A 25,719-nucleotide genomic window follows, 5' to 3' on the forward strand; every position below is an offset into this window, starting at 1 on the left:
ACAAAACTGAGAAGTGATTTCATTACAGTGTACAAGAATGCTCATAGGGAGAAAAGTCTGAGTACTGAATAGCTCCTTAACCTACTGAAAAAATTGTAATAACAAGCAATTGCTGGAAGACACAGTAATCATGACTAGCCATTGTGATAAAACACTAACAGAAGCGGTGGCTTCTACAAACTGCTGAGTCTTTACATCAAGACTAGATGTCTTCTAGAAGGTTCACCCAAGCACAAGACTTTACCTTCAGAAAAAGGAGGGCTGAGTGAAATGCGCAGTCCGTGAAGCAAAAAGGCCTAGCAGTTTCAGTGGGATGGCAAATTTTTGAATCTTTCATAAACCCATGCTGACTGGGCCTGATCGCCTAGTTGTCCTGTACATGCCACGTGATGGCACTCAAGATGATCTGCTCCATAATCTTCCCCCGCACCAAGGTCAGGCTGACAGGCCTGTGGTTCCCTGGATCCTCCTTCTGGCTCTTCTTGTAGATGGGAGTCACATTTCCTAACCTCCAGTCAACTGGGACCTCCCCGGTTAGCCAGGACTGCTGGTAGATGACGGAATGTGGCTTGGTGAGCACTTCTGCCAGCTCCCTCAGTACCCTTGGGTGGATCCCATCCAGTCCCATAGACTTGTGGGTGTCTAAGTGGTGTAGCAGGTCGCTAACCATTTCCCCTTGGATTATGGGAGCTTCATTCTGCTCCTCATCCCTATCTTCCAGCTCAGGGGACTGGGTGCCCGGAGAACAACTGGTCTTCCTATGAAAGACTGAGGCAAAGAAGGCATTAAGTACCTCAGCCTTTTCTTCATCCTTTGTCACTGTGTTTCCCCTTGTGTCCAGTAAAGGATGAAGATCCTCCTTAGCCCTTCTTTTGTTGTTAATGTATTTATAGAAATATTTTGTGTTGTCTTTTACAGCAGTCACCTGGTTAAGTTCTAGTTGGGCTTTGGCCCTTCTATTACTCTCCCAGCAAAATCTCACAACATCCTTGTAGTCCTCCTGAGTTGCCTGCCCCTTCTTCCAGAGGTCATAAACTCTCCTTTTTTTCCTGAGTTCCACCCAAAGCTCTCTGTTCAGCCAGGACAGCCGCCTTCCCCGCTGGCTGATCTTCCGGCACATGGGGATGGCCTTCTCCTGTGTCTTCAAGACTTCCTTCTTGAAGAGTGTCCAGCCTTCCTGGATTCCTTTGCCCTTCAGGTCTGCCTCCCAAGGGACTCTGTCCACCAGGCTCCTAAACAGGCCGGTCAGCCCTCTGGAAGTCCAAGGTGGCAGTTCTGCTTACCCCCCTCCATACTTCTCTGAGAATCAGAAACTCTCATCATTTCATGATCACTGTGCCCAAGACGACCTCCAATGGTCACATCTCCCACAAGTCCTTCTCTGTTCACAAACAGGTCCAGTGGGGCACCTTCCCTGGTTGGCTCACTCACCAGCTGTGCCAGGAAATTATCTTCCACACACTCCAGGAACCTCTGAGATTGTTTTGTCTCTGTTGTATTGTATTTCCAGCAGACATCTGGTACGCTTAAGTCCCCCATGAGAACAAGGGCTAGGGACCATTAAACTTCTCCCAGCTGCTTATAGAATATTTTGTCTGTCTCCTTATCCTGGTTGGGTGGTCTATAACAGACTCCTACCGTGACATCTGCCTTGCTGGCCTTCCCCCTGATTCTTACCCACAGACGCTCAACCCTATTGTCACCATTGTTAACCTCTAGACAATCAAAACACTCCTTGACATACATAGCTTCCCCCCCCCCAATCGATTAAAAAAAAAAAAAAAGAAAATAAAGAAGAATTAGAATGGAAAAACTAGCAAGAATTAGAATAAGGAAAGAACATGCAGATAATCACTGTTCATTCATCTGCTTTGCTACAACCAGTAAAATAAATATGGTTGACAAGCTTCATGATGTATGTTAGAGGAGAACTTTGTATAACAGTAACAAGGACTGCAAAGGGCAGTAACATCTGGGTAGGCCAGCAGTTACTTATTTGGACATTTTACAAGCTGCAGCAAAGGAGTACCTGCTTACTCATCTGAATTCCCTGGAGAGTTTTAAATCACAGTAATAAAGAATCACTTATAGAAAGCTAGTAACTGTATCACCAGAGGGAAGTGAAAGAGCCACGGGAGAGTTTCTGGGCCAAAATACAGACTTCCAAAGCTTTCTGCACTAACAGGCTGGAAGTCCTAAGGGCTTTGAGGCCACAAGAAACCATCATCGTGGATCACATCCCTGTATTCCCAACACAAGCAAGTACCACGCCTGCCTGATGACACCTTGCCAAGCTCCCTTCTGCGGCATCAGTCACGAACGCCACTGCTGGGGCGAAGTTTTGCACTTTCTGCCTTGATTAATCCTCGTGGCTTTATATTAAAGAACAACGTGTCTCCTCCTCTGATAACACTTCCTCTTCGAGTACAGGAAAAGCTTTCTATGAATTTAGATATAAATGTTACTTAGCCTAAAAGTATTTTTGCACAGACCTCTTGGGAACAACAACATTACTCAACTTTAGCTCCCTCGAAACTAGGCAGCGAACTCGTAAAAAAGATTTAAACTGTAGAAATATGGATTATGAACTGTGAGGGAAGAGACTGTCCCTGCCACCTCCGGGCAGCCACGCAGGGGCCAGTGCAGAGACCTGCCCTGTGGGCTTCCACGCGTCCCTCCTTGCATCAGGTAGGCATCGCACCTCAGCTTCCCCTGCTCCTGGATGCTCGTTGTTGTTAAATACGATCTTAATTACACGGCTGGATTTGTCCTGCCTGTCCCTGGGATTACCCAGCCGGTGCCCGCCGTTAGACCCGCGCCGTTCCCCCCCCCGCCCGCTGCTCTCTCCCCGGCGGGGGTCGGGAGGGAGGGGGCCGCCATCTTCCCAGGGCGGGCGCCGGGGGGCGAGTGCGTGGCGGCAGGTCTCCTCCGGGCGTGCGGAGACTGAAGCGGGGGTCATGCGGCCGCGCCGCGGCCCGCCTCCGCCCTGTGTGTGTCAGGGAGAAAGCGAGAGGGAAGGCGGGGTGTGGAGGCAGCTCCCGCCGCCGCCTCCCCCCCCCGTTCGCCGCTGGGCGTGTGCCCGGCCCCCGGTGCTGCGTGACCGCGCGGGGAGGAGGAGGAGGAGTGTGGGTGCGGGGAATTTCCTTGTGTGGCGACGGAGGAACAACACCGCTCCAGACGGCGGAGCTGCGAGGAGGGCGCTGCCGCCGCCCGTTGCCGAGCGATGTGAGGGGGGAGCCCCCCTGGGCCCTCCCCTCCCCCCGGAGCCGCCTGCTTTCCCCCCCTCCCCTCTCCCCTCCCCTCGCCCCACTCATCCCCGCCCCGCCATGCCGGACCAGATCTCCGTGTCGGAATTCGTGTCCGAGACCAATGAGGATTACAAGTCACCTACCGCCTCCAACTTCACCACCCGGATGGCCCAGTGCAGGAACACGGTGGCGGCCATCGAGGAGGTGAGCCCCGGGAGGGGAGGCGCGGCGGGGCGGGGAGCGGGCTGCGCAGCCCCCTCCGGCCTGGCTGCCCGCCGCGGCGGCAGCAGAGAACAAGGCGCTACCGGCGCTGGCTCCTGCCGCTCCCTCTCCCCGCCCGGCCCCGAGGAGCGCCCTCGGCTGCCGCTGAGAGGAAATGGGGCTCGCCCGGGTGGAGAGGGGAAAGAAAAGGAGAGGGGGGAAGGGCTGAGGCGCTGCTGCCCCCCGGCCCGCGGGGCTCGCGCTCCGCCCGCCTCCCCGCTCTGAACTCGCTGCTCTCGGCCTGGGGGCAGGGGAGCCCGAGCCCTCGCTTCTCTCTCCTCCTGGCGCCCGAGGAGCCCCGAGCCGGTCGGTTCCGCCCGCCCTCTCTCCTACCTGGGGGGGGAACACGACACCACTTGAACTCTCTAGCCTCCCTCCTCTGCCCCTTCCTTCACAGCGACACCTGCAACGCCTCGGCCCCGCCGCCGCTGCTTCCCGCCCCGCCAGCTGCCGTGTGGGGCTTGGGCCCTGGCGCTGCGGGAGGTTGGAGTGTCCTTTCCCCCGTGTGTGTGTGCCTGCCTCCTGGCACAGGTGGGCTTTAATCCCCTGTCCAGTCCCCGCGCATAGAAACCTAAACACCCTCCCCGCCTCGGGCATGTGCTTTAAGGTAGCCTTCCCTCAGGAACGGCTTCTCCAGGGTGGCGAGGCGATGCCTGCCCTTCCCGGGGAGGCGAGAACGCGCCGCCCCCGAAGCGGCGCCGGTTCAGCTAACCTGCGGTGCGCGGGAGCCTGAGCCCCCTCTTTTTTGCCTCCTCTTGGGCAGCCTGGGCTGCGGATACTTCGTGTGAGCCGCTTTTGTCTCGCGAAGAGAGCTGTTTGTTTTTCTTTCTTTAAAGATACTGGAAACGTGCCGTTGAGCCTGATGGTGAGAGCCCTCCCTACCACGGAGGGTAGCTGCCAGCACTGGGGAGAGAGAGAGACTCTTTTCCCTCCTCTTTCAGATCAGAGGGAAATCTGGGACAGGTCTGAACACAGTGAGAGCGCATTCCACATCCCAGTCATATACGCACAATGAAATGAGAAGCGTCTGTGTATCTTGATTCCTCTAGCAGCTTCTCTGAAGTAACTTGTGGGAGGGGGGGAATCTTACTTGTGATGCAGATTAATTTGCTCCATCTACCTGTTACATCAGTTCTTACAGTGTGTGTTTAGTTGATTGGTTTTGCAGTAAGCATGTATTTTAAAAAGAGCCTGTTCAGCAAAAAGAATCTTGTCAGTAGTTGATGTCCCTTCTTACAAAGAACTGCCACTAGCAATGGATTATTAACATGTCTTAAGTGAACAAAACCCAGGTTAGGTCTTTAAACACCCTTTACAAGATTTTCCTGTTTTGCCAGTTCCCAAAACCACTAAAGCAAGGAGTTGAATTCAAAATAACGTGCACAGAAGGAACTACTGTTTTGTTCCTGAGGTAATGTTCTTCCCTGCAAGCTTGCACTTAAATGCCTGGATTTAATTATACCTTATTAACCTGATAGTCTTAAGAGCAACAATTCTGTATCAAAGGCTACTTTTTCTTAAAGAATATTTATAATAGTGAATTATTTTAGTTGTAAGGTAGAGCTGCCTAATAATTGATTAACACAAAATAGAAGTTAGTGTAAGCATTTGGGTCAAAAGCAGTTTTGCGAGATTTAAAGATTTTTATTACAAGTCTCACAAAAATTGATCTTTCTCTAAGCCTCAATTTCTAAAGCTGTATGGTTGCAAAATTGTCATATCGTTTTTCAGAAAAAAACATGCAAAAAAGTTTTTTTTTCATTTTCGTATCTGATGATACAAAATTTATATAAGATGGCATGAAGTTTATAACATGTATCTTAAGGTCTTTTAAAGATTCAACTCAGTAAGTTGTGTCTCGAAAACCTTTTTTTACATTAGGAGAATGATACGCATTTAAAAATTTGAATATGGTGGATTCCTTATTTAATCTGTCTGCTTGGCATTTTGTTTTGTGACAGATCTCTGATATACTGCTGTTTGATTTTTAAAGAAACTCAATCAGTATGTCAAATCTTTGTATCTCTGCATATGTCGAATATTAGACACTGCTAGCTTAGGTACAAAAATTATCTTTTATGATAATGATAAAGAACGTGCCTAGTGTCTTACAGATCTAAGTAAAGTTTGCAAGGCAGGAGATGAGAGATTGCTCTGGCTATAGCTGTTCTTAATAGTATTGGTCTATGTAGCACTTTTGGCAAAATAACAGCAGTTGCTGCCTGTTTGTGCTGCTGTCCTAAAACGTGTTGAAATGACTAGTGAATTTTTTTCTTTGTGATTTATCAAGAGCAACAAACAAATTTTCATGGTTTCAAAAGCATGAAATCTTTTTTCATACTTAGACTTCTTTGGTTTGGAAATACTCAGGTCCTTTAGCATGTCGTGCCTGGTTTTTCAGGTTAAATGGGATCCTTTGATAAAAAGTTGTCTATAAATTGTGTAATAGAGAAGTCAGTGCTCAGCACATTTTTTTCTAAAAGGCTAGGCAAGAATTAGTTCATCAGCTCGTTATGAACTAAGACTTAATAAAGTCTAAAAAATGTACAGATAATACAAAGAACCTGTTTGCGTTTCCAGTGTCACAAGTACTGTGAAGCATCAGTTTCCAGTGCGATCTGCTCTGTTGCAGTAGACAGTATGGTTCTGAAAACTAGGAAGTCTGCCTGTGTATGATGTAGGGAATGTGTTACTCAAAACAGCTAATAGGTAAGTTGAAACCGTGCTGACTGCTGCCTTTGTGCATGCATTGATTTAGCAAGTGACTGTAAGAGGTAGTTTATTAACTGAAGACAGTTAAGTTTTCATTTTCCAGGATATTGTATACATGTATTAAACCAACAAATTAACCGGTTAATACTGATACCTTGAGGATGTCTCTTAACTGCTTTTCCCAGCAAATCTGGTTCTGGAATGGACTATGCAACTGCCTGAGTCTCCCAAGCCTCACACTCCCTTGGAAGCAGAGGCACATGGGGAGGCAGTGCAGGAGCACAGGAGGTGTGGGCTACTGTGACTTGTTAGCCTGAGCTCAGCTCTGTGCAAACACAGGTATCTGTTTCCAGATCCCAATGGGAGGTCTTCTGCACTTGTCATTAACACTGCTGGCTACCAGTTTTGTAATTCTGTCTTAGTTAATTAGCAGGTATCTAACAGTGTCTTAAAAGTTTAGTTAATGAGGCCTTGCTTTCAGTGATGGAGTCGAAAAGGCTTGTTAAGTGAGGAAATCAATAAGATGTTGGACAGTTACATGTGTATAATTTACCGATATGTCTCTGTGGGTGATGGTATTGCCTTAAATCAGTGTTTTCTGAACTTGGATTAACTGATCTCTGTCAGTTGCAGAATGTGATTGGTTTTTAGTACCAGTTGAAAATACTTCGAGTTTTCCTGTTTTATGTGATTGTATACACCAATTCCAGATCATGGCCTTTGAGATCACCAGAAGCTCCTGCATTGCAGTTTGGGAACTGGTGCCTGTTCAAACACTTGGAGAAATAGAATCTGATCCTTTGCTCTCAGTAGTGGAAAAGGGATTAGGAAAGGCATGCTCATGGAGCACAATGTGATTTCAAAGGAAAAGGGATAATATAATTTCTGTATTGTTCTCAGATGAGGATGTTGCTTAGCAAGATGTTGGGAATCTTTAGCTTCTGCTAAAACAAAATTACAAGTGAGCAGTGTATGTCACGGGCCTTTACAGGTTACTGTTTAATCTTTGTATGTATGATAATGACTAAGATTAAACAAGTTTTAATTGATGGAGTGCAGAGCATAGTCACATGATTGGGGGAGGGGTTGCTTGAAATCAGTAAGCTAGTCTGACAAATGCAGTCTTTTTAGTTGACTGTTTCTGTTAAAGGTCCCAGGACCTAAAAATGTGTGGTGACCATTCTTAAGCTATGAACGCTTACAAATGTGATTTTAGTACTGCTTTTACTTAGAACATACACTTCTCTCTTTTATGTGCTGTAAGTTAAATAAAATAATCCCTAAACTGTAATGGAGCCTGCAAAGTGGTCCTAATAGCTGTGATCATTAAAGATTTTTAGAGATTATTTTATAGGGTGATTTAATGACTAGAATCCAAGTGTGCCACTTTTTTTTGAAGCATGGGTTAAGTTTTACAATAAAGACTGGAACTGAAGCCCATAGAAATCCTACCTATTTATTTCTGTTCTACCTGTTTATTGTGGTCCAGTGCTTGTGGACCAAGAAAGAAGGGCGGGGGGCTGTTATGCAGGCTACTGTGTAAACAGAAAGGAGCAGACAGTTCACATGCTGAAGACATTTCCACCTAAGTCAGGACTTGAGGTGCAAAGTTTACCCTGCCTACTTAAACTTCACTGCATGCACAGGTTTCCCGATAAAGAGAGGAGAATGGAAACACTGAGAGAAGTTTAACAGGTTACTGGAACACCCTCCCCAGCATAGTAGCACTTGCTACTGGGATGAATGTGTTGTAAAAAGTAGACGGGACGGACATGTGGTGGAAAGATGTAAAACATACAACCAAAAGAAACAGTGTAGTGGTACCAAAGGTGGTCTTAGTTCTCTGGATAGAAGTAGATTTTAATTGCTTGGGGTCTATTTAAACGACACTGTCCAGGAATTTCTGTAAAATCCGTGAAATTAATTTTAAAGCCATAACTTGTAAGTTCAGGTTTCTACTTGCCTTTGTTCTATAGGTTCTATTCCATGATTATTGCACCTCAATGATTCTGTTATTTTACAGTTTAAAAGTTGGGGGTTTTTTTGGTAATTTCCACTCCTAGGAGTGCAGCATGTCATTTCAGTATCAAATCCTTTTCTTCCTCATTGTCACTTATAATGCAAGTTTTTTTTGTCAGAAATGGTAACAACTTCTTGCCACCTAAGGCAATCCCACAGATTTCAGCTGGCTTGGAGGGCCGTAAGTGATCGATGCATACTGAATTTCATTCCCTCTTGTACGTTAAAATTCTGTAATTCTCTCTGCGGCATTTTAGTTCTGCAAAGCTAATGAGGGCGAGAGGTAATAACAGCTTGGTAGGGTGGGCGAAGGTGAGACTGGATACATGCATACACATGTGTGTTTTTAAAATTTGTACTTTCCCCATCATGTATTTTTTGCTTGTTAAGTCTTTAGGACTGGAGTTCTCTCTTCCTATACTACGTGAATGTGACTTGCTTTTGAAAGCTATGTGAAGAAGGTGTTTTCGTATACTTTGAGAAGCATTAGGAAGTGTCAGGTATTCTAGTGTGTTTTGGGAAATTTACTACTATTATTTGTATATTACCTTTTAATAAAATATATCTTTGTGCCCACTATACCGTGCTCTTTGGTAGAACATATTTGCACACTTTTCTTACCTCATTACTAAATACAGTTCCATAAATACATGTTGTTTAAAACTTTTTTTGTGTTCCACTTCTGCTTCCTTTCTGGAATCGTGATTTTCTGTCATCAGCATCCAGAGAGGTTTCTGGAAAAGTCATTATGACACAAATGGCATGATGGTTTCAAAAGGAGTGTGGGAATTTTTCTTCGTTTTGAGAGAAATATAGAGGATGGAAGTTGCCGAAATACAGGAGCTAAACTGTAGGTCTTCAGCTGGAGCTTTGTGTGTATTTTAAGAAACAGAGTTTAAACCTTCAAAGTACAGACAATGTGCAGTCAGTTAAAACAATTTCAAGCCATATAAGTAGATTGCTGTGCACCTTACCTTGGTGCATCCAGTGATGCATCTACTTCCTAGTACCAAATGCCTCCATTCCCCATAGGAGGATCAATGGAAAATATGTACATTTCTGAAGTATTTTACTGACTGTGGCTTTTGTCTTTTGATTTTTCCCTGGTGCTTCTGCATTTCTCAGAACCATCTTATCTGGATTTAGTGTACTTCATGCTGATGCTAAAAGAGAGTAGACGTGGAAAGTGGCTAATTCTGCTTAGGTTTAACCCACCTTCACTTCTTCTCATCTTCTTGTTGTTCTCTGTGTACCATAATATATGGCAATGCTAGGTAAAGGTGAGGCCTTCGTTCTGAAAGGCATTGCAAAGTCACAGGGCAAAAGCCTAATCCATGCTCCAAAGCAGTTACAGTCCTGTCAAGTGCACATGGCTGATGAATACAGGTGGAGAATCCAAAAAAACTTGGTGCACCTGACTGGTGTACTGTTGTAGCTGAACCACTGTGAAATGGTTTCTTTTTAGTCATATGCATCAGAATAGTGGTTGTTAAACGTTTTAGTTCAACTCTTAAATCTTATTTTTTTTATAATGTTCACCTTCCATATGTGTGTGTATATATGCATATATATTACATACAACCATTGCTTATCTAAACTCCTGCATCCCAGCTTCTGAGCCTCACTCTTAACAACCCACATGATCTGTCTGCCCCATTTCCCCAGAAACAAATAACCTTTGCACCTGAAGCTCCAGAAAAGTTGGGCCTAGCCCTATTTAGGTTAGCTTTTCCCTCTATAGTCTTGGGTATCAAGCTTCTCTATACTTTCTCGATGCTTACAATCTCCTTATCTCTCTTAATTTCTTGAAACTCCTTTGCTACAGAGGTTATCGGTGTTTTGCCTTACCTCCCCAGAGCTCCCAAGCCTTGTCCCCTCTGCAGCAGCCTTGGCCCAGCCCTGTCCATGGTACTAGAGTCATGGCTGGGACTCAGATGGGCTTTGTGCTGAGCTGGGGTGTCTGTCATGGATGGGCTAGCAGCAAGAGTCTTCACTTGCCCTCAGTCCTCTCTGGCTCTAAATAAATGTTATATTCTTCATGAAGTTGCTAGAGAGTTCTCTGGGTGAAATCTTCCTGCAGCTTCTCCAGCTGTGGGAATACCTTCTGTCATTGCTCCCCTTCCCATTCTATGTTTGGTGATCTGTATAGCTCAGAAGAGTTCGTGGATGATATAAAACGGAAGTGTTGGTAAGATAAATACCAACTATGTTGGTAAACATGAAGGTGTGAATCTAAAAAAAAAAAGAAAATGGGTGTTCATGGCTGGAGTTAGTCTGATCGGAGGGAGGGGGAGTGGTGAGTGAATGAGAGATGATTGGTGTTGCCTGCTAATAAGTATCAGAATCAAAGACCACTGTCTTACATTTGATGCAAAGGAGAGTCATGTTACAAGTATGGAGAGGGATTCATTGCATAGAAGACAAACTCAAAGGTTTAGTGTCATGACTGAGGAAGACTGTATTTGTCAAGGCCGGAATGTTGAAATAATCAAAATTAAATTATGAGATCATGGATAAAAACTTTAGCTTAGAGTGAAAGGCTATATTTTAGAGATACAATGCAGTTTAAGAGAACCTGTTGGTTATGGTCTGGTAAAGCAGGCTGTCTGCTAACACTGCAAGCATAGAGGAAGAGTGCAAGAGGAATAAATAAGAGCTGTATTTCAGCTACATTATGGTCAGCCATCTGTGACAAGCCAAGATGCTAACTTTTAAAGAAGGAAACAGAAGCAGGAGAAGCTAATGTGACAATTGCTGATTTAAAGGCAGGAATCAAATGGGTGTTGTGGATAAGACTGGAAACAAGTGAAGTGTTTGTTGAATGGTTGGGGCTCAATTCATTGTGTACTAAAAGCAAAACAGACATTAAAAGCAAAAACGAGGCAAAACAAGTAAAAAAATTTTATTTAGGGAAAAAGTCATTGAACTGAGAGCTGGTGAGGTCAGCAGAACTGAAGAGTTTATGTACTAAAGTATGAAGAATGTTCATGAAGTATCCAAAGAAAGGGGAAAATTATGGGAAAAACGACAGACTTGAAACGCCCCAAGAAGAATGTCACAAATGAGCAGATCCTGTCAGAAATGGGAAGAAAAAGCCAGGTAGTCAGAGGAAAGTGTTGCATTAAAGAGTATGTGCAAAGATGAAAGACAAATTTGCAAAAGTAAGTTTCTTTAGGAATGACAGCAGGCAGTAAAGAAAACAAAAACACTCTTTAAGCACATAGAGTTGTGAGGAGAAAAAGAAAGGATAATACACAGTTAGAATGTAGTAGTATTGAAGATAATGTAGGTATTGCCAAATCTAAATGAGTGCTCTGCTGCAGTTTTTGAGCTCAAAGTGAGCGAGGAGGTAGAATGGATAGCAGGAACAGAGATGCAAGTAAGCAAAGCAGTAAACAAAACTGTGAGCTTAAAGCACTCAGTTTGTTGGGGCTGATTAACTCATTTTCCAGGATTCTGAAAGAACTTGGATGGTAACTAGCAAATACTCCTAACAAAACCTCTGAAGACTAGCGTGATATCTGATTTAAGCACAGAGGGTTAAAAAAGCAGGGATGGAGAGAAGAGGAGAAGTATTTACAGTAAGTAAATATGATTGCAATGGATGCAGAAATGCAGACCACGACTGTTAAATTGAGGAGAGATGTTTTTACTCAAAGATTGCAAGTATCCCTGGTGTGTGAGTGGCAGGCTAGCAAAGTAACCAGTTCCCCTTTCTGCTTCCAGAAATGCTTGAAAAATACTGTAAACAAGTATTTACAGCAACTGCCACTGCTATGCAAGAAGACAGTACTTTCACATTTGCTTTCATTTTTTAAGTTGTAGCATAGTCAGATGTGCAAGAACTTCACATCAGGAGAAATTGTGTGGCTCCTTGTTTACTCTTGCATCGGTGCTGGCAATTTCTTACAGAAAAAACAGAATTACTGAGAATCATACTGTAAAGCTGTAGAGGGTGATGACACCCAGGTTTCACGTAAAGTTAAAATCTCTGCTTTGGTCCATTTTAACTGAGGCAGATTTTTCTTTTCCCTTCCTTAAACCCAGCTGGAAAATGCAGATCAAGTTATGGGACAAACAGAAGTTCGGTGTTGCAACTATTGATTTTATTGCAAGCTGATAGTAGGATTGTTTCTCTTTTTTTCCTAGCCTTTTCCCCACACAATCTCACATTTGTTAGCACCAAGCTCAAGCTATTCTGTATGCAAAATGCTTAATGTATGTATTTGCTCTTGGTGGGGACAGAGACATAAGCTGAAAGAGTTTTGGTATTAGATACGAGATTTTCTGTGATTGAGATGACGACCAGCTTCTTTTATTTGGACTAAATCCAGACTTCTTTCATTAAGTTTACATCGATGTTGGGATTAAGTGGAGGAGTAAATTTGGCTAGGAAACAACAAAAAATGGGGACATAAAAAAAAGGAAGACTCAGAAAGTAATAGATAGCTGAAGTGTCTAAGAGGTAATGTGAGGATCAGTCAAAAGTGAAGAGCAATAAAATGGAATCTGAATTAAAGACAAACTGAGAGTTGGGAGAGTCACCCAGAGGCAGAAGTACTGTGATGGTATATGAGGAGCGGAGGGTCAGGAATTAGCGTATAGGCAGAAGCATTATGGAGGGGATAAGGAAATGCATCAAAAGCCTAAGGAAGTTCAGAGGAATCAGAATTGACAGGAACTGCAAAGGAAGGCGGAGTGCGGCAGTGTTTTTGCAGGAAGTAGGATGAAAATGCCAGGCAGAGAATGTGGAGGGAGGGCTAATGTGAAAATGATCAGTATAGTAAGGAGGCAGGCAGGGGTATAGGGAAGGGATAGTGATGGAGAAAAGTAGATAAGGGTGATATCATAGCTACATCCTGCCCTATAGTTTAGGAGAGTGGAAGAAGAGTTCTGCATGTTATATATCCAGCGAACGGGGTATAATACTAAGTATTATGCAGATGTTATTAGCTGTTGTATATGTCTCAATTTTATTTGGAAAGAGAAAATAATTTACCTTATGGGGGAGACTTTATTGATGGAGGAACTGAGATACAGCGCTGTAACTGAATAGCTTTTTTCTTATGAGCAATGCTGCTTTGCAGAAAATAATCTTGGGTAGTGTGATTCAGTACTTTTCATTTAGAGTAGTAGGCTTTGTTTTCAAGTGAGTAGGTGTTGGACAGAATTTGAAAAATTTGCTTCTTTGTATACGTGAACTCTGTTTCACAAAAATATTTACTATGTAAGTGACATATTGTGCAGTGAAGTGTATTTCTTTGGAGTATATTCCTTAAGAGGTGTCTGTAAAAGTTAACATGGAAGAACCTATAGTATAAATTCTAGCACCTGATTTGTTAAACAAAGAAGAAATAGAGAATTGAGAGGGAAGGCTGAAACTCTGTTCCTTATTGTCTTGGAACAATATGGTGTATAGAACCATCTGCTGTTTGTGGACCCCTCAGCTATCTCTGATTAAAGATCAGATTATAAATGTAGTTCTGGTCTGAAATCTATAATTCTGTCTAGGCATTATGCTAAGTATGCGTGTAGATCCATCAAAACAGCTGAAGTGATTAGAGCTGAACAAATTACTTTTATGTTCCTGAAAGCTTTGTTCTACATTTAGAAGGCATATAGGAAGGGAAAAAAGTAGTGATGTGAACATTCATACCGATTATTTTGTCACGTTTTTATGGTTTCTGTTCTTTCTTAGTGAAAGATTTCTTTCCTAGGATATGCTATTTCAAGGGAACTTAGACTGTATTCAGTCAACTTAGAAACAAATGCATTTACTAATCATTTTAAGCCCCTTCAATCAAACAGGATTACTGTTCGGCTATAGCAATAGGAGTGGAAATTTCCTTAGCACATGCAAACACAGAGCCCCTGCTCTGTTGTCACATGCAAAACATACAGTATAGAGTCTTGCAAAGCACATGTTTTTAATTGTTTGTTTGTTTTCCAGAACTGTAGGTGTATGTTACACAACAACAGGAAAAATACCAGCAGAGTCCTCCTACACTTTGAGCTCCATGTAGACTAGATGCTAGCTGCACTGAAGAGAGTAGCATTGAAGAAGCAATGAAGTAGTAAATCTTTTGTAAGCTGCTTTTTGTTTGGTTTCATTCATTCTTTTGCTTACTTCATTCTCTTCTGTTGTTTAACTGCTCTGGTTGTGGATGACAAGCTTTTCATGTAAGTATTTTCAGTCAGTCTTCTCTGTGCTAGGGATGGAGTGGTAGTGTTTGCCACTGCCTTCCCTGTCTTCCCTGTCCCCCAAGCCATATAGATCTGGTGATGGTGCAAGGACACATGGTGCTTGGTTACATATAGTTTTAGGTGTTTGTCTCTTCAATTTCAGTCAGTTGATTCAGTAGCTGTTTCCTATTTCTTCTAAGAACACAATAAAAGTGCTGATAGGCCTGGACCTGCTTCTCTGTTCTAAACTGCTTCAATTTTAAATGCAGAAGTTATTCAGCGTTTTGTCTTAGGTAGCAACTGCGTATGAATTTACCTTCCTAATGCTCAGTGGTATAGGGAAGTACTGTTTACTACATTTTATAGGTATCTTCTACATATGTGAGCTCCCTAATTATTTTGGCAAAGGTCACCCTGGGGGGAAAGCTTTTATTTCTACATCAAATATGATGTAAATGGGTGGTTTATATCTGCTGTTTGGTACACTAATAATTGTGTGACTTAAGATTCACTTACACTTCTAGGAAGCTGTCCTTAGTGACAGGAGTGCTTGAACTTTAGATATACTTAAAGCAGTGGAAATTCCAGCAGAATTTAAGATCATTGTTTTCAAGACTGTAATAGTGTCTTGAGATTTCTCTAGTTGGGCACGTAAAATGAATGACAATATATGACAGCTTGGACGCATTCTTTCATTTAAAACCAAATTCCCAAATGGAAATTCATAGAATATTATGTTTATGCATTTATGCAACAAGAACTCAAGGTCTTTACTAATAGCTACAGCATGACAAAGCATCAACAGAATGAAATTAGTGCAATTTCTTTTTTCCAATTAACCAAAAGAGGAAGATACTGATGTTATCAAATGTTTGATTGCCATAAGTTGGCTAATCTTATATTTGCATTAGCTGCTGTTAATTATGTTGTCATGCAGTTACTTTTTAATGGGGAAAAATGTATTGATAGTGAGAGACCATGCAGAGATTTTCAAAGGTGGTATACTGAATTATAGAATCATAGAATCGTTTAGGTTGGAAAAGACCTTTAAGATCATCAAGTCCAACCGTTAACCTAACACTGTTAAGTCTACCACTAAACCATGTCCCTAAGCGCCTCATCCACACGTCTTTTAAATACCTCCAGTGACGGTGACTTAACCACTTCCCTGGGCAGCCTGTTCCAATGTCAGGCAACCCTTTCAGGCAAGAAATTTTTCCTAATACCCAACCTAAACCTCCCCTGGCGCAACTTGAGGCTGTTTCCTCTTGTCCTGTCACTTGTCACTTGGGAGAAGAGGCCAACACCCAACTCTGCAACTTCGTTTGAGGTAATTGTAGAGAGTGATTAGGTGTCCCCTCAGCCTCCTCTTCTCCAGGCTAAACAACCCCAGTTCCCTCAGCTGCTCATAGGACTTGTGCTCCAGACCCCTCACCAGCTTCGTTGCCCTTCTCTGGACATGCTCCAGCACCTCAATGTCCTTCTTGTAGTGAGGGGCCCAAAACTGAACACAGTATTCGAGGTGCAGCCTCACCAATGCTGAGTACAGGGGGACAATCACTTCCCTAGTCCTGCTGGCCACACTATTTCTGATACAAGCCAGGATGCCATTGGCCTTCTTGGCCACCTGGGCACACTGCTGGCTCATATTCAGCTGGCTGTCAATCAACACCTCCAGGTCATTTTCTGCAGGACAGCTTTCCAGCCACTCTTCCCCAAGCCTGTAGCGTTGCAGGGGGTTGTTGTGACCCAAGTGCAGGACTCTGCACTTGGCCTTGTTGAACCAAAGAGAGGTTTTATAGAGTTTGGAGTGAAAATCAAAGGCTGAAGTCTGGAAGCCACTATGGAATATAAATAATTATACAGTGTTTCAAGAGAAAATGAGTTTTATCATTTGACACTGGGCTTTAATGTGAGAACTGGCGAATGAAACTGAAAGGTTTACTATACAAAATGTATTAAATTGTAAAAGGAAACATCTCTCCACTGAAGAAAACTAAGCTGTAGTAATTAATATGCCACCAGTATTAGAGGTAGATGCCTTTCATAAATTTCTACCCTAATAATAGAGAGGTGATGGCTGATGTATTGCTTTACCTCTGTTTATCCTAATTTTGACAGCTGGTTTAGTGTTTCCCTAGGAATACTTGGTACATTTGAGGTGATTTTGTCTTCGTCTCTTTTGGAGCCCTCTAGTTAACTGCCATTTTTTGTTGTGGGAGTATGGTGTCTTAAAAGTTCCAGGTGTATGGTGAACTAGATAAAGTTTGTGTGCCTTTTGTTCCCTTTTGGAATGGCCATCTCATATATATGTCTGCTACAGATGTTTGTAATACAGATTTTATTATTTATTTCTGTTAAGATGTTCTCAGAGGCCTGTTAAGACTGAGGTTTGATTGTGCTTTGCTGCTGTGGACTCTTTTCTTTTCTTGGTTAATTTCTGCTCCCTAGGATTATTGGATAAATAAAGAGAAAGTCAAAAGAGTGCTGGATGGGGAGGGATTGGTCATTTTATGGCGCCCAGTTGGTCTGTGCACGTACCACAAAGGTTTTCATTTTTACGGTAAAGTAAGTGCATCATATATGGGGAAAACTTACTGTTTAGTTTTTCATCATTTTATAGCGATTGCAACTGGGATGTCTGCCTGGTTCAAGTAGAGGGTTTGAAGACTACTAAAACCAAATCAGACCATTGATAGGGGAACTTTTGAGTATCTGGAAAGTGTTTCATTTGTTGATTACTCCCATAAATAACTAAAAATTCTCTATTCAAAAAGCTTGTCATATGCAGAATAAAAGGGCATTATGTTCTGCAAGATTAATTCTTGTTGGCTCTGATGGTGTATAAAAGGATTTAATACTAGGGAAAAAAGTACTGAATTGAGAAATCTGCAAAAGGAAAATCCCATCAGCCTAGCTCATCACAAATGCTGTTGAGTGATACAGGGTAAGGATCAGCCTCTCCCAACAGCTGGGCTCTGAACCACGAAGGGCTTTGATGGATGCTGACAGCAGACAGAAATGCAAAAACAAGAAGCTAGAGAAACGTCTCTTGCAGGCTGAGGACCAGAGAATTTTGACACGGTTAAAGGGATGGTAAAGTTTACTTGGCTATTCAAGACAGTTGTCACTGGAACTTTGTTATCTATGTTACTTTGTTTTACATAATGATGTATCTTAGAATGTTGAAGCATGTAATACTAAATACATGGATATGGAGAGCAAGAATTGGCTGATGCAACTGGAAAATTAAACAACAATTAAATAAAAAATAAGGGAGTTTTATTTACACACCCTTTGTTTAAAAATGAGCCACTGTAAAGAGTAAGTGCATCAAGTCTGTTACGTTGCTTATGAGATCTGTGTTTAAAGTCCATCATCTTGTCTTTGAAAGCAGATAGCTGCAGAGTTGGTGGTGAAATTATGAAAAGAGAAGGAAGATACATTTCTCACTATAAAAATTGGTTCATGCAGGAGGTGGATGTGTTTTGAAGAAATAGTTGGCATAAGCAGCCTCCATTCTTTTCTCTTAGGCAAGAGGTTTTATTACACAAAAATGCTTGGTGTGTGCCCCCTCCTTAAGTATCTGTTGCATTTCCAACTTTTATGTAGTGAGGGAAGCATGTGGAAATTGAATGATTAATACACAGATACAGCACCTTTTTTGTTCAGTGTGCAACAGTATCATGTAGTAGTGACTTCTGTTGATGATGTAACATTTTGTAGGCTCTGAACCTTAGAGAATTCTGATATTTAGGCATCACTTTGTTTTAATAAAAAATTAAGTTGTTACACAAAAACATACTTGAGCATAATGACTCTGTACACAACATGTAGCAGTATCAAATTTTCCCATCTTTTACCTTTGCAACAGAATTACCTTTTACTTACAAGTATTAATTTCCCAAAGCAGTGGTATTGCCTCTTTCCACCATGCATACCTTTAGCTGTATGCACAATGATTTACAGCCGAAATATTTACTACATTTTTCTGCCAGATAGACCAGTGCTTGTTCAAACAGATTGCCTTGGCATTGTGCCCACAAGAACCACAAACCCAGATGCTGGAGAAATAATGCTTTTGTGGAAAGGGACTTTGCAGAGACAATTCTGCCATAAACCCTGTCCTTTTTATTGCATGTCTGTCTCTGTACCTTCACAGTCTCTTAAGTAGACAGGTCTCACGCCTAAGAGCTTATTTATACAAATTAACTGTCATAGCTACTGTAGAATGTAATGTTCTGGAACATTTCTTCACATGCACACTCCAAATAAAGTAATTACCCCAAATTAAAGTTTTTAAAATTATTCTTAATCTAGAATACGTTTAGAGGCTAGAATGCCTTGCCCCAGACTGTGCCTATGAAGTTTTTTTCCACTCTTTGTATCAGTCCCTCCCTGAATGTGCCAGGTGATCAGTGGAAGAAAACTGGAGAGGCTTTAGAAAAGAAACTAATACATGGAGGGAGGAAATGACATAAAAGTAGGAGAATGGAGAGAGGTTTTTGGAGGGGGATAACACAATTTGGGGAGTTTTTTACCACCTTCTGTAAGGAAAAGTGGATTGAAGTCAGCAGTATAGACAGTTCATTTCTAAGAGAAAAAAACTGAGATAGGATGTCAGTGGATCTCTCTGATCTTTTGAGTCAGAGAGGATTAATTACAGCAAGTATCAGATTGCCTGTAAAGATACACCAGAAAAGCCAAATGATTGTGCTTGCTAGGTATGAGTATTCAAAATTTGCTATTCTTACTTTTTAAACGAGACCAGACCAGTAAGGCACAAGAGCTGATTCTTGCTCTGCTGTCTCTACAGTAATTATTTGATCACTTCTTACTAATTGACCAAGTTTCTTCCTGCATCCTTTTGGTTTTGGGAAGGACATTCCTATTTGTGTTCAGCATCTGCAGCAGCCTCTGGCATTATTCTGAAATACTGGAATGGGTGAGGTACAGAAGAATTTATGGCTATTTAGTAGCCCGATATTTTAATACAAGTTGCTAAAATTGAGAGTGAGATTAGATTTTGTTTTAAAGATGTAATTGTTAAGATAATTGTTTATATTGAATCTAAAGTCAGTATGTTAATATTTTATTTGTTTCTTTGTCAGTTAGATATGCAATATGGGGAAGAACACATAGGTTCCTGTCTCCACCGTTATTTTTCAAATTATTTGAAGCTTTGTTTCCCAAAATTTTATTACTGCTTTAGCAGTACTTCCAAGCATTTTTTTTTGTTGTTGTTCCAATGGACTCTTTAATTCTTAAAAAAACGGTAAAAGAAAGAAAATTGGTTACCTTGAGACTTTTCAATAATTCAGATCCAGTTCTGTGAATACTTTCAGAAAAAAACCCGTCTAAATAACCAAAAATGTGAAATAGTTAATTTTAGCCTTTCTAAAATGAAGCTGCTGTGGGTAAGGAGAAAGGAATGTTATTAGAGACTTTCAACTGTTTTAAATAAAAAATAGAGCAAAGATGATGGCCTTCCCCTTCCTCCCTCACTACTTCCCACAGTAGTCTGTAGTGCAGTCATGAAGGCACTCACATGGAGCTGCAAGCAGTTGAGTTCAGTTTTTTTCTTTCCCTTGTCTGGAGTTAGAAAAGTTGGGCTTTTTGTTTCTCTTGAGAATAGCCTCTTGGGCTATGTAGTGTTTCTGGTTGAGAGCCCCTCTTTTCTTTTTAAAGTGATTGCTGGAAACGGGGAGATTATCCTGGGGAAGGATGTGTACATGCTTTTCTTTGATTGCTGTCCTAAACATCTGCTATTGGCTGCTACCGATAGAGGATATCAGGTTAAATGGAGTGTTCATCTGACCCAGTATGGCTATTTTTCTGTTCCTCTACAGATAAATATCTTCTGGGCCACAAAGAAGTAAGGCACTGGTGTAAGGACACTTGCATAAGATAAAGACCCAGACTTCTGCTGTAAGTTTGGCACAAAAGATGTTTAATGAACATCTAACCACTAGAGCCTTGGGACTCTCCATTTATGCTGCTACTGCCCTGTTTTTCCCCATACCCTTTGGTTCTGTAAAAGGTGCCAAAATGATCTTCGGGATGTTCAGCTATTCAGTTTCTGCCTTCCTGCTTTTTCTTCTCCCACAATTAAATATGACAAAAATAGAACAGTTTGTTTTCCCCCCGCTCCACTGAAAAGAGCAAATAATACATTCATTTTTTGTGCCAGCCTGAAATGTATTAAATGTACTTACTGATTTGAGCCAATACCCCTTCCAGCAGAAAGAAGCCTGTATATTGCACAGATCTATTTAGACAATATAGATTTTTAGATTGATGCTAGTTTTGAGATTCTTTTTTTGGGGGAAGCAGCAATGAAATGTTTGAACATCGTATTTCCCAGTGGGCTTAAATATTTCTAGGCAATGTCAAACATACTTGAACAGCTTTATTATTATTATTATTATTATTAAGTGTCAGAGCAGATTGTGGCATATGAAGTAGGATGTAGAATAACATTTTGGGAAGTTTCAGTAACCTCGGACTGATTTCTTCCTAGTAAGGTGGGTTTGGTTCTAATTAGTCGGCACATTTTATTGTTCAGAGTAGAAAGCTTTGAAGCAGTTAAAATGGAAATTGGCCTTTGGCAAGTGAAACTGGACTTTGTTCCTACATAAGGAAAAAAGCTTTGCTACTGATAGTTGAGTCCTCTCTCTAGTGCTCATTTTAAAAGCTGTGTTTTCTTCTGTTTATTTTGGTATGCTTGTCCCCCTCCCTAGTATACTTATTACAGACATGTTTGTTGCTAAATTCTCATCGGGCATATAGACCTTTAAAATATTTTTTGTAATGATTTGAATTGCTTCTTCTACACTCTATATGGGCCTCAGAAATGCATTTACTTCATTATTGTAATTTTGAAATTTTCAGCCTGTGGCACCCCAACTAACCAACGCTTGTATTACTGAATACCTTGTGAAAAATATATTACCAGTGTGTCCAAAGCATATTTGTGATGGGTGCAAAAATGTTAGCCTTAACTTACTAGGAAAAAACCAACATGAATTGCAATTTAAAAATAATTGGCATATTGCAGGTAATTTTAGGGTTGGGTTTTTTGTGGCGTATATGATCATGTGTGGTAACTGCAAAGAGAGATAAATTAATTGAAGATACAGCAAGAAAAATGAAAAATTACGGATTTTTCAAGTGTAGCAAATAGACGTATTTTGTAATCATTTTCACTGTGTAGCGTTAGGTTGTAAGGTACAACAGTTTTCAAACTAAATCATGTTTCTGTGCCATTTTAAGAGAGATTAGCTATGCATTTTGAAGAAGAATACTGATATGAGCACCAGGTTTGATAATAAATTTCCTAACATTCATATATTTTAATCCAATACTGCCATTTATTTAGAAGCCTTGAAAGTCATGTCAAGAGAACAAGATCAATACCAGTCTGATCATAGCATATTTGTTTTAGGTTTGTCGAACAAGTGATCTCTGTGATCTCTAGATGTGCTACAGCAACACCACATAGATTCTGATGTAAAGAGTAATTTACCTTAAAAATGGTTTCACAAGATTAATATTAGAAGTTACATAAAAGTAAACGAACAGAAGACATAAATACTGTGTTTGGAAGAATATTGCACTGACAAGGGCATGCTCAAGAAGGTCACTTTGGAGTTTATGTTTCAGTCCATGATGCATAGCACCACTTCTACGATAATGTAGCCTCTTTTCTAATGTACTGTATAGAATTAGCTTTTTTTTTTCCCTAAATCAAAACTGTATTTACTGTTTTTAACAAGAGGGAAGTCGGAGCACTCATCAGTAGAAACTGAGTGGGACTATGAAAATGATTTATATGGCCCTTTTGACTACATTGTGCTGAAATAAACAGATGCCAAAATAAACAGTCTTGCAATAGAGTTTTTTGAGTCAAAACTAGAAGCTTTACATGAGAGGACAAAATGATCCCACCATATGAATTACATGGTCACTTTTCTTCTGGTTCAGAAGTTTACTGGGCATTTTAAGTGGGTAAAAAAAATGCTAGAATATGCAACATCTGAAGCCATTTTAAATTTCACTGCTGACACTGTATTGAAAGTGCACAAAGCAGTTGAATTAGGGGAGGGTAGCATTTTGGCGTGTGTGTGTGCATCAATGTAGTGAGTATATATGAAACAAATGCAGGATTAGGAATTCAAATTATAATAAAGCTACAGCTGTATTTAAACTGATTTCTAAGTGCTAAGATTTGGACAAAGAAAAGGATGAGAAAATATGAATAACAGTACTAAAGACAAAGAGCCGACATTTTCAAGTTTTATGCTGAAATTACTCCTTTGAAACACTAGTTGTGAATAAGCACCAATGTCTTTCAATTAAAGAAAGGCAAAGCCCCCCCTCTCAATTTTTTGGTCTATAAGCAAGACCAAAATATAGTAATAAAGATGCAAAGTTTTTCCGTATTTTGTCCATTAGTCTGTAGGCATACATAGCTACTCTTAAATGCAGCATTATCAAAAGATTTCACAAAGGAATGGGAGGACTAAAAGAAACCTTCTATGGGACTAACTCTAGTTTCTTACCACAATAGGAAACAACATAATAATCTTTCATAAATTCATTGAGGTCCATCTTAAATGGCTAGATATCTGTTACCCTTTATCTCCTGTTTGGAAAGCCTTCCAGAATTTGATTTGTTTGTCCCAGTTCCTAGTTGCAGTTTGTTCAGGTACAGCTTTTACTCAGCTATTCTTATGCTAACGTTATTTTTTAGCTTAAATATTTCTTGGTGTTTATCCCTTTTTCCTCTTTGTTACCACCAGTAGGGAATTTAGGTAGGACCCTTTCCATTCAGGAGAGAGGAAGCCTGTCAGGGTAACTGAATAAGCACAAGGTATGGGCAATCAGTGCCATATTATCCAAACAAAACTGTATTGATTGTTAGTTGCCTAGATAAGAGCCCAAACAACCTTGGGTGTCTGGGGATTATTTCAGGAAGGCAGCCTGTTCTGCTATGTTTTGTACTTTTTAATTTTTAAGAATTATTTATTTATTTAAGCATTTTGTGCTTTTTATTTATTTATATTTCAGTAATGGGCACATTCCAATTCCCTTTAGCTATTTCCTTGAGCTAGCTGATTTTAAGTTTGCTACAGCTTATTCCCAGTAATCTAATTACAAAACCAGAGCAGTTCAAGAAAGACTTTTTATTCCATTCCATACTTCATGTACTGGTGGATGAAAGCAGCGCTTACATTGCCTCCCGTTTTGTACATGTAATTCTTCCATCAGTGTTTATCAGAGTCAAAAATCCAGTGGTTCAGAGAGACATGCAAGGCGTCAAGACCAACATTTTGGACCTACACCTTTTTTGCATTTCAAAGAGTATTTAGTATTTAGTGACTTTTTTTCATTTGTTTGTTTCTTTATCTTTGGTGGAAGGAGATCTCCTGGATCTTTATGTTTTTCTTTTTCATGACTATATCACTTTGGCACCCTGTGGTGATTCTGCAATCATCTGGTAAGCTAAACCCCTTTATTCTCCTTAGTTTTTTCTGACTGATCTCCCAGTTCATATATGTATTTTTCCTCTGGATACACAACTTTGCAGTCTTCACTGTTGAATTTCTTCCCATTCTCATTAATCACATCAATGAATTGAATCAACAGTAAAACACTCATATTTTTAAAGAATGAAGCATAGTTTATTTTTGTGCCAGTTTGTTAATTTTGCTAATTACAATATTCTTTTAGGTTTTATATGCAAATACAATTACATGGAGTACTGACTGTCACAAATTACTTAATTACCTCCCTTTTTGTGTTTTTTTCTTTTTTGACTGGGGGAGGGAAGAAATAACAAGTTGAGTTACAAAGGTAGGATACTTTGCTACTGGGTTAGTTTTTCTCTGGTTTTTATGGCTTTGGAGTGGATCATCGACCTGAACAGAACCTGAGCTGAGTCCTCAGCTAGCAAAGTCAGTGTTAAGTCAGTGTTAGTCAAGGTGGTATTTAGCCTTCTTCGTTTAGCCTGGATGTTTCAACATCATTCTACAGACTCGGTGTCCGCTATCACCCTAAAAATGTGGTAGCAGTTTCCAGACAAACTGAACTTGCAAAGCCTGTTCTATTGTGGTGAATGAATATGTGAAGAAATGTTGAGACTAATGTAATGCTAAGGGTTAAAAAAAAATGTAGCTGGTAGAGATAACAGCATAGTAAAAGTGCTGGCCGAGCTCATGCAGCTACTGAATTCTTGTTCAGAAATGTCCCTGGAGGATTCTTCAGCAGGAGCACCTGGGTATGTCGGTCCTCCTACTTATTCCTGTTTTTCCCATTGTCTTTTCCGTTGGGTTATGTTGTATCAAGGGGCTGCCTGACAGCCAGAGTTGGAAAGTTGATCCAACTGAAAAATAACTTTTTTTTTTTCCCTTGCATCATTTTATACATGGACCGTTTCTCTCCTGCGGTTTACGACACATCCCTGCAAGCACTTGCACTGGCACAGCTGAAAAGGCAGGCAGGGGAGAAAGGGAGGACCCAAGGAAGTTTGACCTGGCAGTCCTGTACATTTTCACCACATTAGAGCTTTAGGTTTTGCTTGTTCTGTTGCCCTCAGTACTGTCTGAGGGTTTTTTTTCCTGTCATCCTTATTTTGAATTTTTATGTGGACCGCCTGGCTGAGATAGCTAGATGCTTGAATTGTCGTCACTGGTGTGTTGGGGGCATTAGCTATCATTTCTGTTGGACCCTAGCTATGCTGTGCCTTACAGGTTTGCTCTTCTACTGCCTAATCACAGTGAAAGCGGGAGTTGGTTGAGAGAAGTTGCAAACCATAATGATGACTTTGGTTGAGAAAGAGGACTTGAAGTTTTTCCCTTAGTGAGGGACTCTGCTTTCTGACTGAGGCAGTCATGGGCCAGAAGGTCTGTCTGCATCCCTGAACACAGTAGTGCAAGTGGTTCACAATTCATCCAATGCGTTTATCCTTCCAACACTTCTCTTTTTTAAGAAGTACTGTCTTTATTTTCTTCTCCCCCTCCCCCAACCTAAGGTGCAGAGATTAAATAATTTATCAACTGAACACACAAATCTGAGACTTAGCTGGGAACTGAATCTATAACTTTTAAGTCTCTGGCCGTCAGCCTTCTCTTTGGACTGTGATTTGTAATGCTTGTCGTTGGAGACATTCCTTTCGCTTTGTCTCCAAGAGGGTAATTGCCCTTTGATATCATCTTTGATGGAATTATCATTCCTCTGTAGTCAGCTGATTGGATGGTGCTTTTCTGAGGTTATTTTTAGAAATCACTGAATACAC

At 41.1% G+C, this 25,719-nt stretch overlaps 1 protein-coding gene across 2 annotated transcripts in view; it reads left to right on the plus strand.

Annotated features, from left to right (window-relative positions):
• The first annotated feature begins 3,326 nt into the window (after nucleotides 1-3,326).
• Nucleotides 3,327-25,719, plus strand: part of ASAP2 (ArfGAP with SH3 domain, ankyrin repeat and PH domain 2) — a 98,820-nt gene continuing 76,427 nt past the window's right edge. For both annotated transcript variants that reach the window (XM_059829828.1, XM_059829820.1), the window contains exon 1: nucleotides 3,327-3,452. In XM_059829828.1, coding sequence (XP_059685811.1) covers nucleotides 3,327-3,452 — 126 coding nt within the window. The remainder of the gene's footprint in view (nucleotides 3,453-25,719) is intronic.

Source organism: Gavia stellata, chromosome 2 (assembly GCF_030936135.1).
Source record: "Gavia stellata isolate bGavSte3 chromosome 2, bGavSte3.hap2, whole genome shotgun sequence".
Classification (NCBI taxonomy): domain Eukaryota; kingdom Metazoa; phylum Chordata; class Aves; order Gaviiformes; family Gaviidae; genus Gavia; species Gavia stellata.